This window comes from Calypte anna, chromosome 1 (assembly GCF_003957555.1).
Source record: "Calypte anna isolate BGI_N300 chromosome 1, bCalAnn1_v1.p, whole genome shotgun sequence".
Lineage (NCBI taxonomy): Eukaryota > Metazoa > Chordata > Aves > Apodiformes > Trochilidae > Calypte > Calypte anna.
Genome location: NC_044244.1, coordinates 48,869 through 64,548, shown reverse-complemented (window position 1 = coordinate 64,548; position 15,680 = coordinate 48,869). Strand labels below are relative to the sequence as shown.

The 15,680-nt window shown below is 58.4% G+C and overlaps 1 protein-coding gene across 1 annotated transcript in view; it reads left to right on the top strand.

Moving 5' to 3' along the window:
• The first annotated feature begins 6,815 nt into the window (after positions 1–6,815).
• Positions 6,816–15,680, top strand: part of LOC103529812 (striatin-interacting protein 2) — a 38,410-nt gene continuing 29,545 nt past the window's right edge. Inside the window, exons 1-10 of the mRNA XM_030463213.1 lie at positions 6,816–6,983; positions 9,032–9,101; positions 10,057–10,131; positions 10,213–10,347; positions 10,536–10,656; positions 10,949–11,017; positions 11,119–11,225; positions 11,343–11,470; positions 12,322–12,516; positions 14,751–14,974. Of these exons, the coding sequence (XP_030319073.1) occupies positions 6,816–6,983; positions 9,032–9,101; positions 10,057–10,131; positions 10,213–10,347; positions 10,536–10,656; positions 10,949–11,017; positions 11,119–11,225; positions 11,343–11,470; positions 12,322–12,516; positions 14,751–14,974 (1,292 nt within the window). The remainder of the gene's footprint in view (positions 6,984–9,031; positions 9,102–10,056; positions 10,132–10,212; positions 10,348–10,535; positions 10,657–10,948; positions 11,018–11,118; positions 11,226–11,342; positions 11,471–12,321; positions 12,517–14,750; positions 14,975–15,680) is intronic.

Sequence of the window (15,680 nt, the reverse complement as noted above, 5' to 3'; positions counted from 1 at the left end):
GGGGTCGTTCTTTTTTTTTTTTTTTTTTTTTTTTTTTTTTTTTTTTTTTCGGGGCCGGGGGGAGAGGCGAGGAAGCAGCTGGTGGAAAGGAAAGAAGGAGCGGAAGGCTTCGTCGGACGCGCACGACGGGACCCGCGGGGGGGGACCCAGCTCGGAGGTCGGACGTCGCTTTTGCTTTTGGTTTCCTGCCCGTCGCAGAGCTTCTGCCAGCCGAGCAGGACCCTGGCAGGAGTGCGACCCGACGGGAGAGGAAGGCCAGCTTTGGGTTTTCCACGCCCTTTGTTAAATCCTCGTCGGGACCGACCGAGGGGCCCCCTCGGCGGCGATGCGGCCGGCGCCGGAGAAACCCCTCGGGATCCTTTGGAGCTCTTGTCGACCTCTCCGAGGGACGGCTCCACCGGGGACCTGGCGAGCTTTTGCCTTGGCACTGCGGGAAGCTGTGACGAAGGGGTCTGGCCGTTGGCGGGGACGGGATCCGGGAGGGCGGAGGTGGTGGTGGTGGTGGCTGGGTCCTGCTCTACCCCCGCTCCCTCCGTCGCGGCTCCGCGGTGTTTTTCCCGCCGCTCGCGTTAAGAGCGCCAACCTCCCGCGGTTCGAGCCAAGTCGTGTTCCCGGTGGGGCTCCAGAGCCGGTGGAAGAGCCCGGCAACCTCCCCGACCAACACTGCTCGCGTGTCGGGGAGCTCTTCCGAAGCCGAGCAGAGCTCGTCGGCCATCCCTGCCCGGGAGACCCCTTCGTCCGCGCAAGGTCTTTCCTCCAGCGGCGTTTCCTCCTCGGAAACCTGCCAGAGTCCCGGTTTCGAGTGCTAGTCGTGCGATAAAGAGCTGGCAATCCCTTCCGAGGGGGTGAGGCGTGCCGGGGTAATCCCCAGGGGGGAATCCGCGCAGGGGGAAGGGCTCAGCACCGCGAAAACCCCTCCTGGATCCTCGCGTCTCGACGCGCCGGAGCCAGAGGAGAACGAATTCGTCGTCGTTGCTTCTTTGAGCTCGGAAGGTCCCTCCTGAAGGCCGCGGACAGCGTGGGGTGCGCCCCGAGGTGACTTTCCTTGTGCCATCGGAGTCGCTTTTACGGTTCCCGCGGAGACCCGGGTGAAATGAAGCCGCCCGACCCCGGGAGAACGGAATCCTCGAGGGGCCCCGTGGCTGCCGCGTTGGTGCCCCGGTCCCTCAGCAGCTCCAGATTCTCGCTTTGCCCTCCCGGACTTCTTCGCCGCCGCCGTCGGAAAACTCTCCTGGGGCGGCTGCTTCGGGCGCAAGAAAGGGGGAAAAAGAAACACACCAAAACACCTGGAATCGCGGTCTCGGCGGCCGAGTCCTTCCCGGGGTCTGAAGTCCTCGCTGACCGCAAGGGACTGGGCTTTGGAGCGAGCAGCGAGATTCCTGATTCCTCCTCCTTCCGATTCCTCGAAAACCTGGAAGGAAGACCTTGGGAAGGCCTTAGGGCTGTGAGGAAGTCTTCGGGAGAGCGTGCTGGGGCTTTGAGGAGACCTTAGGGCCTTGAAGGAAATCTGGCGGGGAGCCCTCGGGGTTTGAAGGAGACTTTGAGGAGGCCGTGGGGCTTCGAAGAGACTTTGGGGAGACCTCGGAGCTTTGGGGAGGCTTTGAGAAGATTCTGGGAGCCCTCGGGGCTTTGGGGAGGCTTTGTTGAGACCTCTTTGGGGAGATTTTTGAGGGCTTTCAGGAGATTTTGCGGACCTTCGGGGCTCTGGGGAGATTTTTTTGGAGGAGACCCCTTAGGGCTTTGAGTGGACTTCGTCGTGGACCGATCGGCAGCCGCAGACTCGAGATGATCTCTGGTCGCTCACGAATTTTCCCCCGGATCCTGAGGTGTTTTTGTTTTGGTTTTTTTTTTCTGGGGGGGGAAGAGTTCCCCGAGTTACCTGGAGCCTCCCGTTGGGGTCTCTCCCCAGCATCACCCAGCAAACCTCCGAGTTTCTGCCGGGCTCTGATCCTGCTCTGGGTCGAGGTGAAACCAGGCTCACGTTGAGCAAAGCAGCTTTTTTTTTTTCTTTTTTCTTTCTTTTTTCGTTTTTCTTTTTTTTTTTTCTCTTTCTTTTGGGAAAAAAAAACCCAGAGGAGTCCCCGGCCGCCGCCGCAGCAGCCGCTTCTGCCCCCGGGGGGATATTCCCGATTCCCTCCCCGTCCCCGCAGCCGCTTCCCCTCCGCTGTCCGTGGCTTGTGGAGCCGGCGCTGTCCTCCTCGTCCGTGGCTTCCCTCCTGCCGAATTTTAAGCCCCTTTTCCGCGTAGATAGGAGAAAAAAAAATAAAATTAATAATAAAAAAAAAAAGAATCAGAATCGAATCCCATCCGACTTTTTTTTTTTTCCCTCACCTCGATTTTTCAAGCTCTTCTCCGCCTCGTTCTGCTTTTCCCGGAAGCTTTTTGGCTCGCTTGGCTTTTTTTTTTTTTTTCCTTCTTTCCCCCCTCCCCTAATCGATCTGGAATCGTACTCTACGATCGTCTCTAAATTAAACGTGTAAAGGGTTGTTTTGGGGTGTTGTTTTTTTTTTTTTTCCTTACGTAACGCGTTTTTAAAGAATTAGGAAGAAAAAAAAAAATAAACTAAAAGCTTTAGGTAACAGCAGCAACATAAAGTCTAAGGAAACGAACCCGGTTCTGAACTTCAGAGCTCATGAGGCAAAAAAAAATCCGTCATCCGCCCGCGGCGAGGAAACAAACAAAGAAAAAAAACTTGGCAAAATAACGTTTTCGAAAGGACGTCCTAAATATTCGTGTCTGAGTGATTGTATTAGATCAGCAATAAAGACTCTGTGATCAAAACGCAACTAAAATGTCGGAAAACTCAGCTGCGGCTCTGGCAGGAGCAGGGGGGGGGGAAGTTTTGGGGAGGGGGGGAATTTTTAGGGCCGAAATGGGGAATTCGGGGGGTCGGGAGGGGAGTTTTGGGGCCGGGAGGGAGGGTGATTCCCTTAGGAGGGGGAGGTCGATGCCGCTTCCCTGCGTGGTCACCCCCAAAACCAATCGTGTGTCGTCGTTCCCCCCCACCTCATTTTGGGGGAGAGCGGATCGGGGAGGGGGTTTCCAGCCCCCCCAGGATTTAAGCGGCTGATTTCGGCTTTGGAGAGAGAATTCCAAGGGCTCCCGGGAGCGTGGTGCTGCAGCCATTTAGTGGCGGAGGGTCCCCGGGGAGGGTCATCAATCAGCTGAGCAGGGGCAGCCCCCAGCCTTGGCCCCGAGGGATTTCAGGGAGGGCGGGGAGCGCGGCGAGCAGGAGCGGGCAAACAGGAAAGGAAAGGGATACGGCACAGGAACGGGACACGGCACAGGAAAGGGACACGGCAGAACAGGGACGGGACACGGCAGGACAGGAACGGGACACGGCACAGGAACGGGACACGGCACAGGAACGGGACAGGGCAGGACAGGAACGGGACACGGCACAGGAACGGGACACGGCAGAACAGGGACGGGACACGGCAGGACAGGAACGGGACACGGCACAGGAACGGGACACGGCACAGGAACGGGACGAGACAGGACAGGAACGGGACACGGCACAGGAACGGGACACGGCAGAACAGGGACGGGACACGGCAGGACAGGAACGGGACACGGCACAGGAACGGGACACGGCACAGGAACGGGACAGGGCAGGACAGGAACGGGACACGGCACAGGAACGGGACACGGCACAGGAAAGGGACAGGGCAGGACAGGAACGGGACAGGGCAGGACAGGGACGGAACACGGCAGAACAGGGACGGGACACGGCACAGGAACGGGACACGGCACAGGAACGGGACACGGCAGAACAGGGACGGGACACGGCAGAACAGGGACGGGACACGGCACAGGAACGGGACACGGCACAGGAACGGGACACGGCAGAACAGGGACGGGACATTGCAGCCTCAGTGGGGATGGGAGAGTTCTTGGGGGAAAGGGGGGAGGAACCTGGGATCAATTTTCCTGTAGATTTGTACAGATTTAGTCATTTTTCCTATTTATCGTTCCTGTTTCATTAAAGCTGTGTAGTTTAGTTCCCAACCCATCAGTCTCTCTCCCTTATTCTCTCGCCTTTCTTTATCAGGGAGGAGAGAGAGAGGAATAGGGAGCCTCTGGCACTCGGTTTAATTGCCGGGCCAGTGTTAAACCCTGACACGTGGAGACGCCGGCTGTGTCCGCCGCCCTCAGGGAAGCCCTGAAGAGGAGGAACCCCGAGATGCCCATAGCTCTCCAGGCCTCGGGCTGCACAGCGGCTTCAAGCCCGCTGGCGGCACCGGAGGACAGACAGCGTGGCCTCCGGGGGCGATGCCACTTGCCGGGGGTGAAGGACTCGCCGCGCCCGGGGGCAGAGAGCCGGGAGTAGCGATGGGGAGAGACCGACAAGGAGTAGCGACAGCCTGCTAGGAGACTGGCTGCTGGAGTCCCACCCTTTCGACAGAAAGCCAGAAGGAGCCGGGGAAGCCCTGCCCCTCCTGCCAGCAGGCACTTGGAGTAAGCCAGGGGGATGGCATGGCATGGGGGGGAATGGAAACACGGCCGGGGGACGCCCCGAAAACTCAGCCCCCTCATCTTTCCCCGAGCTCCTTCCAACAGCAGCCCCGCAGGACCCCACACTCCTCGGTGACAGGGACCCTCCCCCCCCACAACTCCCCTGCTGGCAGCTCTTGGGTCTCTGCAGACCCCCACTCCAGATGGAGAAACCCCCACCGTGGCAGGACCCCACAAACCCCCACGGCAGGGGTACACCCCTAAAACTGAACCCCTCCCCCCCCTCATCTTTCATCGAGCTCTTTCCAACAACAGCCCCACAGGAACCCACAAACCTCTGCGACAGAGACCCCCAACTTCTGATGCAGGGACCCACCCAAATCTCGGGTCAGGGAACCCCAAATCCCTGGTCAGGAACCCCCCCACAATACCCAGGGTGTGGACCTCCTGCTCCTGGGGCTGGGACCCTCCCGACTCCCGAGGCGGAGACCCCCCCGCCCCGGGGGAAAGAGAAAAAGATGCTGACAGGATTAACTCCTGGAAGGAGAGGAGATCGGGCTGAGCTGGTTGTGTGAATTCACTTTATGATAGAGAATGAAAACTCGGAAGAGATGGTAAATGACTTTGTATTCAGAACCAGTAGAATGCAGGGTTACGTGGAGAAACAAGTGACCAAAGCAGCGGAGACGTGTCCAGACCCTAACGGGATTCACTTCTGTCTCGGAGGTCGGCAGAAGACGAAGTCTCGGCAGGGCCAAGGCGAGCTGGGCCCTGGGGGGAGTGCAAACACCTGCACGGGGAGGACTGCAGGAGGAGGCTGCCAGAACCTCCAGAGAAGGGGAACGTTCTGGCGAGGCTCCAATGATGCTCTAGAACGAGAGGATGAAGTCATCGAAAGCAAGAAAGGTCCAAAGCTCGACCCCGACTTCGTGACTTCATCTGAAGGCCCCCAAAGACCCCGAGACATAGCCCCAAAAAGACGACTCTGCCCAGACTCGGCCTCTTATTACATGTTGCTATCTTCTTATCTTAAGATTAAGATGCTATCTTATTATCTTAAGATTACATGTTGCTATCTTATGAAGAGGTACGTAAGGAGGACGTAACCTCCCCTTTTAAGGTCTAAATACCCTCACCCTTGCCCTTAACCCTTGGAACTCTTCGTCCAGCGTGAGCTGGGAGCTCCCCGGATCCGAACATAAAGACCTTTGCTGTTTAAAGACTCAAAACTCAGTCTCTAAACAGTTTTGCTTGGCCTCTTTGGGGCTTCACCAGGGCAGGGACCCCACCCCCCAACTCCCAGGGCGCTGGGGCCCCCCGCCCCAGGGGAAGCCCCCATCTCCCGGGGCAGGGAGCCCCCAGTCCCCGGGGCAGAGACACCTCTCACCCCACCTCCCCCCCGCTCGACTCCCGTGCCAGGACCCCCCAGAAGCCCTCCTTAGGTCCCCCCACTCCCGAGACAGCTTCCCCCAAACCCCACCTGCGGCGTCCCCTACCCCCGAGCTCCAGAAGCAGCCCTCGGGAAGGGGAGGTGATGGAGCTGGGGGGTGGGATGGGGGTGATCTCAGAGCCCCCCGCCCTTACCCCCGACTCTTCCCGCTGGCTCCTAAAGAGCTCCCGGCTCTTGGGCTGCGCCGGGGGCGGGGGCTGTGCCGGACGAGCCCTGCCCGGGACGGGGGTCGGAGTCGGGGACGGGGTCGGAGTCGGGGACGGGGTCGGAGTCGGAGTCGGAGTCGGGGTCGGGGTCGGGGTCGGGGTCGGGATCGGGGTCGGAGTCGGAGTCGGAGTCGGGGTCGGAGTCGGAGTCGGGGTCGGGGTCGGGGTCGGAGTCGGAGTCGGAGTCGGAGTCGGGGACGGGGTCGGGGTCGGAGTCGGGGACGGGGTCGGGGATGGGGACGGGGTCTCTCCCGCCGCCGCCGCCGCCTCCATGCGCCGCGTTCCCTCTGCCGCCCCGGACACGCCCCCTCCGCTCCCATTGGTCGGTTCGCCCGGTAGGCGGAGACTCAGGACTCACCCCCTCTCTGCTATTGGCTGGGGGGCGGGGCTAGAAAGGCACCGAGGAAAGGGGGAGGGTGGGGGTTCCGGCGATGCGGAAGGGGGGAGGGGGGGCTCGGGGGGACCCTGGGGTGGGGGCTGTGACGGGATTCGGGGTGCCCCGAGGGTGACGGGGGGGGGGGAACTTGGGGGACACACACACAGGTTTTGGGGTGACGCGGTATCTCGGGGCGGGGGGGGGAATCGGGGGTGTCCTGAGTCTCCGCCTACCGGGCGATCCAACCAATGGGAGGGGAGGGGGCGTGTCCGGGGCGGGGCACGTGTCCGCTTCCCCACGTGCCGGCGCTGCAGAGGGGACGCGGCGCATGGAGGAGGCGGCGGCGGGAGAGACCCCGACCCCCACCCTGACCCCCCCCATCCCGACCCCCCCCACCCCGACCCCCGTCCCGGGCAGGGCTCGTCCGGCACAGCCCCCGCCCCCGGCGCAGCCCAAGAGCCGGGAGTTCTTTAGGAGCCAGCGGAAAGAGTCGGAGGTAAGGGTGGGGGGCTCTGAGATCACCCCCATCCCACCCCCCAGCTCCACCACCTCCCCTTCCCGGGGGCTGCTTCTGGAGCTCGGGGGTAGGGGACACCGCAGATGGGGTTTGGGGGAAGCTGTCTCGGGAGTGGGGGGACCTAAGGAGGGCTTTTGGGGGGGCCCTGGCACGGGGTTGGGGGGTACTTTCTGCTGGAGTCGAGGGGGGGGTTCTCTGTCCCGGGAACTGGGGGCTCCCTGCCCCGGGAGATGGGGGCTTCCCCTGGGGTGGGGGGCTCCAGCCCCAGGAGTTGGGGGTCCCCGCACTGGGAGTTGGGGATGGGGTCCCTGCTGTGGGAGAAGGGGGGGTTCCTGCCCCGGGATTTGGGGGTCCCTACCCCGGAGGGGGGGGTCCCTGCCCCGGGATTTGGGGGTCCCTACCCTGGGGTGGGGGGGTCTCTGCCCCGGGATTTGGGGGTCCGTGCCCTGGGGTGGGGGATCTCCGCCTCGGGAGCTGGAAGGGTCCCTACCCCAGGAGCAGGAGGTCCACACCCTGGGTGTTGTGGGGGGTTCCCTGACCCGGGATTTGGGGTTCCCTGACCCGGGATTTGGGGGTGTCCCTGCCTCAGAAGTTGGGGGTCTCTGTCGCAGAGGTTTGTGGGTTCCTGTGGGGCTGTTGTTGGAAAGAGCTCGATGAAAGATGAGGGGGGAGGGGTTCAGTTTTAGGGGTGTACCCCTGCCATGGGGGTTTGTGGGGTCCTGCCACGGTGGGGGTTTCTCCATCTGGAGTGGGGGTCTGCAGAGACCCAAGAGCTGCCAGCAGGGGAGTTGTGTGTGTGGGGGGGGGGGTCCCCAACACCCACCTGGCTACTCCTTAACCTCCTCCCCTTCACCAGGGTCTGGGGGCCACTCCTCACCCCTCCTGCCCACTAAACTGCTGTCCCCAGCCCCCCTAAAGCCACCCAAGGACCCCCCCTCTCCCTCTGAACAGAGGGGGAGGTTGAGAGCTGCAGGTTGAGACGCTCCCTGAGGAGCTGACCCAAAAATGTCCCTCTTGACTGGGACACGGTGTGTGTTGTGTGTGTCCCCCCCACCTCCCCCAATCCCTGCCCGTGCATTTTGGGGTCTGCCCGTGAATTTGGGGTCTGCATTTCATTCCCAGCAGCTCAGCCTCACCAAGCAGCTTAGCAGAGCACGCGTTTCACCCAATTCCTCATCAGCTTTAGCACCCACCCCATCCCCCCACCCTCGGCTTGACTGCCAAAAAATTGGGTGAAAATAATCAGCATTTAGGACCAAGTCAGGCTCAGCCCCGGAGCTTCTCAGCATCCTTTGGGATCATCGGTATTAATCGTGACAACGCGCATCGGTTCCATCACCGGCTGCCGAGGGAAGGGATGCGGGGATTCCGCATGAGGAATTATGTTAATTGGAGCTGATTTCTCCATTCATCTGGTTTTTTTTTCCTCTTTCTTTCCCCCCCCCCCCCCTGCCCCGGGGCAGCTCGGTGCCGGCACTGGGTCAATCTGGCTGCGGTTCCCTGCTCCTATCCCTCTGAAAATCCTCCGGGGAAGTTTCATGCTCCAGTTCCTCATCCACAGGGGAGGAGGAGAAAGGGAAATCCGCAACCCTGAGGGCTCGGGAAAAGCAAAACCCGGCTCGGAAACCTGAATCCGAGATGCCCGGGGGGGGAGGTGGTGTTGGATTTGCCATCCTTTGCTTCAAACCAGCCCCCAAGACTTTTGTTTTTAAGCTTATGCAGGGCTCTGAAATCCATCAAATGTACCCTGGTACTTTGGGTCCTGCCTCTGCTTTCCCTGGGATTTGAGAAATGTCATTTTTATATTTTATTTTATTTTTTTTAGCACTCACCTTCCAAATTTCCACCCTATTTTAAGCAGACATCCCCTCTCCAGCCCCTTGTCAAGACCATCCATGCAGAAGCTGCTGCTGGAGGAGCTTTTCATGGATTCATGGATGGGCTGAGGGTGCTTGGCAGCTGTCCTGCCTCCCAAAATATCCCTGTCCCCCTCCTCCAGCCTCCTGACCCCATCCTGCTCCCTGCAGGGCTCCTTGGATTGTCCCAACCTGGAGTTCGAGTACGGAGACACCGACAACCACGGCTCCGAGTTAGCAGGTGAAGCTCTGCTGCTGTTCAGAGAGAGGGAGGGGAAAAAACAACACCAAAAAAAATTAAATTAGACCTCAGGAAATAATGGGGCCAATGGGAGGGGGGATGGATACCGGGTGGGATCATCCCTGGGGCTGTAGGGGTTTATTAATAGAGAGCTGCTTGCTCCCCAGGGAGGTGTGAGGACACAGGGGTGACCCCGTGCTCTGAATTATCTGGGGTGTGATGACAGCAGTGGGAGGACAAATGTCATGCCCAGTGGCACAGCCTGGGCTGGGCAGTGTCACCTTTTAGTGGGTGTCACCATGGGGCCAGGCCTGGGCCCCGGCCTCTGGCTGCTTCTGCCCCGTGGACTTTGTTGTCCCCAGAGGATCTCAACCAGCAAAGGGCTTATTTTTAGCTCTGCGTGGCTCAGCTGCAGGAGCTGGCTGGGCTAAAGCATGTTTTTTTCTTCAAGTGATCCTTCCTGCTCCCTCACAGGGCCCTTTCAGTGCTGCTCAGCACTGCAGGACCTATAGGAATTGTATAGGGACAAGGAGGGGTTAGGTAGGAGCAGGCATGTGGTGTCCCTCTGGGTCCAGCCCCTGTTTGCAGGTCCCTAAACATCTGAGCTCTTGGGTGTGAAGTCAGTGAGGGTCTTGCCTGGGTGCTCCTGCCATCCCTCCCTCTGCAAACTGGTTTAACTGGGACAAAAAATTACCAAAGGTCCTGAAAAAAAAACTCCTCCCACCTCTTAAATTACAAATAGAGCTCCAGCACCGTGGATGTGGGAGCACAGGGATGAAAATGATGGATTTGGTGGCCCTGGGTGGCTCCAAGATGCCCTTGGGACCTCAGGGAGAAGTTGAGGTCTCTGCCCCACGGCTCCTCGGTTGTGTAGGGGAATTTTGGGGTCCCACAGGGAATCTGGCAACGAGGAGGAGGGTGGAACTGGGTCCCTGCTGACCCCTTTCTCCATCAGAGCTGTACAGCTACACCGAGGAGCCCGAGCTCAGCACCAACAGGAGATGCTTCGAGGAGGATTTTCACACTCAAGGTACCAGCTCTGGGCTCAGCACCCCTGGGTCAGGGTGGGACCCCTTTGAGGGAAGCATCTGTCTGGTTTTCATCTCTCCAGTGCAGGGCAGGAGGTGGCTGGAGCTGGCTGGGGCTCAGCAGAAAGCCTACATCATGCACCTGCTGGATGGGCTGGAGGTGGTCAACAGGGACAGGAGGCTCAAAGTAGCACGGGCCATCCTCTACCTGGCACAGGGTAAGGGCCACATCAACCCTGCCCGGGTGTGGGCATGGATCTGGGCCTGGCTTCAGCATGGGGGGCTGGGGAGAAACCTTCTGGTGCTGTGCCATGGAGTGAAGCTCCTTCCTGGGATGCTCCAGGATGTCCAGTGGGGTTGAAAGGCGATTCCTCCCTAACCAGCACCTCCCTCTGGGTCTGCCCAGGTGTCTTTGGGGACTGTGATAATGAAGGTGATGTCCTGTACTGGTCTCGACACAACAGCTTCCTCCTCTATCAGCTGGGAACCTTCACAGCCTTCCTGGAGCTCCTCAACATGGAGATTGAGTGAGAGGACCTCCACTGCCCTCCCCTTTTCCTTGTCCTCTTCTTCATCTCATTCTTTCTCCTTGCCTTCACCTTTTCCCCCTGTCCTCCTCACCCTCCTTCATCCCTCTCCTCATCCTTTTCACCCTCTCCTTTCTCCTCCCTCCTCCTACAGAGGACCAGGGAGGTGTCACAGCCACAGCATCTCCCCCACTCTGGTTTTTCCACCACCTGCTGATGGAGGTTGGAGGGTGGGGGTGAGGAGCATCCCCTGCCTGCTCTCTGGTGCTGAGTTTGTCCCCTTTGTCCCCAGCAACAGCCAGGCCTGCAGCAGTGCCCTGAGGAAGCCAGCCATCTCCCTGGCTGACAGCACAGAGCTCAGGTAGAGCCTCAGCTCCCCCCTGGCATCTTGGGTGGAGGCTTTTGGGGACAGAGTGGCCTCTGGCTGGCAGTGTCACCTGCCTGCCCCACTGTCTGCTGCAGGGTGCTGCTCAGTGTCATGTACCTGCTGGTGGAGAACATCCGTGTGGAGAGGGAAGCGGATCCCTCCGAGTGGAAAACGAGTCGGGAGACCTTCAGGATGGAGCTGAGTGAGCCACAGAGTTCCTTGTGCTCTGATGAGGTCTTTTTGTTGTGCTGTAGTGGTGAGGAGACCTCAGGGATGGGGGATCTGCTCTGAACCTGCTCCTGGTCTTTCTCTCCTCCAGGTTTCCCTGTGCACACTGAAGAACCCTTTGCTCTTCTGCTCTTTACCATGGTGACCAAGTTCTGCAGTGGCCATGCTCCACACTTCCCCATGAAGAAGGTTCTGCTCCTGCTCTGGAAGGTGCTTCTGGTGGGTGCAAACCCTTCCTTTTTCCATAAACTGATCATTTGAGGAATAGTGCTGACACACTTGAAGGTTCTGCTCTTGCTCCAGTGGGTGCAAACCCTTCCTTTTTCCATAAACTGATATCTGGGGGACAGTGCTGACACACTTGAAGGTTCTGCTCCTGCTCTGGAAGGTGCTTCTGGTGGGTGCAAACCCTTTCTTTTCCCATAAACTGATCATTTGAGGAATAGTGCTGACACACTTGAAGGTTCTGCTCTTGCTCCAGTGGGTGCAAACCCTTCCTTTTCCCATAAACTGATATCTGGGGAACAGTGCTGACATAGTTGAAGGTTCTGCTCCTGCTCTGGAAGGTGCTTCTGGTGGATGCAAACCCTTCCTTTTCCCATAAACTGATATCTGGGGAACAGTGCTGACACACTTGAAGGTTCTGCTCTTGCTCTGGTGGGTGCAAACCCTTCCTTTTTCCATAAACTTCCCCATGAAGAAGGTTCTACTCCTGCTCTGGAAGGTGCTTCTGGTGGGTGCAAACCCTTCCTTTTTCCATAAACTGATATCTGGGGAATAATGCAGCCTGGATGCTCCTCCCAGGTCAATCCAACCATAATGAGGTCACTTAGGATGTCTCAGGAAGCTGAAAAAATCCAGTTTCTTCTAGCATGGGGATGGGATGGGTTGAGCCACGCAGAGGCCATGGGGTGGGGAGAAGCCTGGAGAGCAAACCAGTGCCGTGGTGTCTTCATCCTCAAATCTTCCAGTTTGATGGCCCCAAAAACTGCTGCTCCCCCCAGGGAGAGCCTCGTGGTCCCACCAGGATTTCTGCTTCTCTCTTCCTCCCCTCTCTCCTTGGTCCCTAGTTCACACTGGGTGGATTTGAAGCCCTGCAGATGATGAAGGTGAGGAAGAGGGAGGAGCTGGGGCTGCCCCCCCTGCCAGAGGACAGCATCCAGGTGATGAGCAGCATGAGAGCTGCTTCGCCTCCCGCCTGCTCCCTGGAGCTCCTGGAGCAGCAGCAGCAGCAGCAGAAGCAGCGCGGGCACCGAAGCCGCAGGGTGAGAGCTGGGACCTCCTGGGGCTGGGGCAGGGCCCAGGGAGCTTCTCCACCATCAGCTTGAGGAGCAGCCTCTGCTCAGGAGGGTTTCCCCATGTCCCCAAGTGCTCCTCTGTTCTCTGCTTTCATAGAATCATGGAATGGGTTGGGTCGGAAGGGACCTCAAAGCTCATCCAGTGCCAATCCCCTGCATGGGCAGGGACACCTCCCACCAGCCCAGGGTGCTCCAAGCCCCATCCAACCTGACCTGAGACACTGCCAGGGATGGGGCAGCCACAACTTCTCTGGGCAATCTGTTCCTGCTCCCTAGCATTTGGTTTCAGAGCCTGAGGAGCAGAGGATCAGCTCTTGCCATGATGGCAAACTGTCAGGTGGCAATGGCATCCTCACTGGGTAAATGTTTGTTGATGCTGTTCTTGTACAAAACTGTGCCTAGAGGGAATTCCCACTGTGGGTTTGATAAGGAAACAAAGCCATTCCTCAGGGATCAGACTCATTAATCATAGAATCCCAGAAGGGTTTGGGTTGGAAGGGACCTCAAAGCTCATCCAGTCCCAACCCCCTGCATGGGCAGGGACACCTCCCACCAGCCCAGGGTGCTCCAAGCCCCATCCAACCTTCAACACCTCCAGGGATGGGGCAGCCACAGCTTCTGGGGGCAACCTGGGCCAGAAATGAAAGAATTTCTTCCTAATGTCTAACCTAAATCTCCCCTCTTCAAACTTGAAACCGTTTTTCTTAAATTAAGTGGATTAAGTTGGAAATGGGTTTAAATTAAAGCTCATCCAGTCCCAACCCCTGCCATGCTCAGGGACCCCTCCCCCAGCCCAGGGGGCTCCAAACCCACCCAAGGTGTCCATGAAAGCTTCCAGGGATGAGGGAACCCTAATTAATGCTCCTTGAGTATGGAATCCTGGAAGGGTTTGGGTTGGAGGGGACCTTAAAGCTCCTCCAGTCCCAAGGGGACAATCCAGGGACCCCTTCCCCAGCCCAGGGGGCTCCAAGCCCCATCCAACCTTCAAGACCTCCAGGGATGGGGCAGCCACAGCATCTGGGGGCAACCTGGGCACCCAGGGGCTCAGCACCCTCACCCCAAAGAATTTCTCCCTCCCTCCCTCCCCAAGAAATAGAATCCTGGAATGGGTTGGCTTGGAAGAGAACTGAAAGCTCAGCTCATTCCAACCCCCCTGCCATGGGCAGGGACACCTCCCTCCCAGATTGCTCCAAGCCCCATCCAACCTGGCTTTGAACACTGCCAGGGATGGGGCAGAGACTCTTTTCCTGGGCAACCTGGTTCTAAAGCTCAGCACCCTCACCCCAAACTATTTCTCCCTCCCTCCCTCCCTGCCTGCCCAAGATCTCCTCTCCATCTCCCCTCTCCCAGCTCCAAACCCTTCCCCCTCGCAGGGTCCCATCCCTCCAGGCCCTTGTCCCAAGTCCCTCCCCAGCTTTCCTGGAGCCCCTTCAGGCACTGGAAGGTGCTCTAAGGTCTCCCCATTGCAGCCTTCTCTTCTCCAGCCTCAACACCCCCAACTCTCTCAGCCTGGCTCCAGAGCAGAGCTGCTCCAGCCCTCCCAGCAGCTCCAGGGCCTCCTCTGCACTGGCTCCAACAGCTCCGTGTCCTTCTGCTGCTGGGGACCCCAGAGCTGGACACAGCTTTACCCCAGGGGGGGCTCCCCAGAGCGGAGCAGAGGGGGACAATCCCCTCCCTGGCCCTGATCACACTGCTGGGGATGCAGCCCAGGACATGGGGGTTTCTGGGCTGTGAGCACACATTGCTGGCTCAGTTTTTCATCCCCCAGTTTCAGTTCCAGCAGCTCAGCCCCATGATGTGTTTGACCTGGAGGAAGCAGGAGCACATCCTGATCCCATGGCAGAGGCCAGATAAGCACCAAGGAGCAAAGTGCTCCCAGCAAGCTCCTCTTGTGGAGTTGCTGTGCTGAGGTCCAAGGGTGATGATGCTTTTTTTTTTTTTTTGGTGTGGTAGAGGTGCTGTATGGCAGCACCAAAAGTGAAGTTGGGAGATGGGTGACACCTCCTGGAACAGCAAGGTCAGAGGTACAGAGAGGGCTGTTCCTTGTCCTGGCTTTGGTGGCAAGAGCTGGGAAGGAAATCCTCACCTGAGGGACATCTGGAAGCTTGGTCCTTCCAGGATGGAGAGGTCTGGTGCCAGCAGCTGGGTGGGAAGTAAAACCCAGGGCATCACTTGAATTCCTCTTTTCCCTCCTGCTGCAGCCCCTGGTGAAACAAGACAGTTTGGATATCTACAACGAGAGAGACCCCTTCAAGAATGATGAAGGAGGAGCTGATGAAGAGGAGAATGATGATGTGGACAGTGGGATTGAGGGGGAACTGGACCTGATGGAGAGGGACACAATGATCCCCATGATGCCTGCTCAGCACCCACCCATTGACAAGGTGTCCTTCCCCAAAGGGCTCCCCTGGGCCCCCAAAGTCAGGTAAAACCCTCTGGGGTCACTGCTCTGCTCCCCAGCCCTTCCCCTCCTGGGGTTCAGTGCAGGCTGTGGCAAGTTTGGTGGGGACTCCTTTTCTTTTTTTTTTCTTGGTTGGTCCTTTCTGGGCTTCTCTGAGCTCTTCCCCAGGTTTTACAAACCAAGTGTGGCCAAGTTTGATCAGTAACAGTCCCATCATGGACATCCCAGGCTGTGCTGGGAAGGAGCTGGAAGGTTGTGCTGGAGTGAGTGGGAGCTGGGGCAGCTTTCCCAGCTAGAACCAGTGGACCTCAGGCTTGGGAACTGGTTAAGGATGTTGCCTCTTGCTGGTTGAGTGGGACTTTTGTGTTGCTAGATGAAGCCTTGTTCAGAGACCTTTCTCTGAGATGAAAAGTTAGACAAAAACATCTCAGGATGAAGAAGTTGGGGCTTTCCCTTCCTAAGAGCAGTTCTGCTACACGTGAGATAAGGGAGTGTTAGGAAAAGAAGGTGGAAACTTCTGCCCCTTTCCCTCTGTAATCTATGTGAGGGTTTTTCTGTTGATCCAAATCATGGATTTAATCCATGGGCTTTAAAAACCCTGAGTAAATACATCTTTTTTTTTTGACATGGGAGCAGTGAGAGAGTTAAGTGTGTCCCTCCAGGCCCCTCCTTGAAGGGACACAGCAAGAACAGGTTTCCCCCCTGGGTCTCCACACAGACAGTGCCAGGG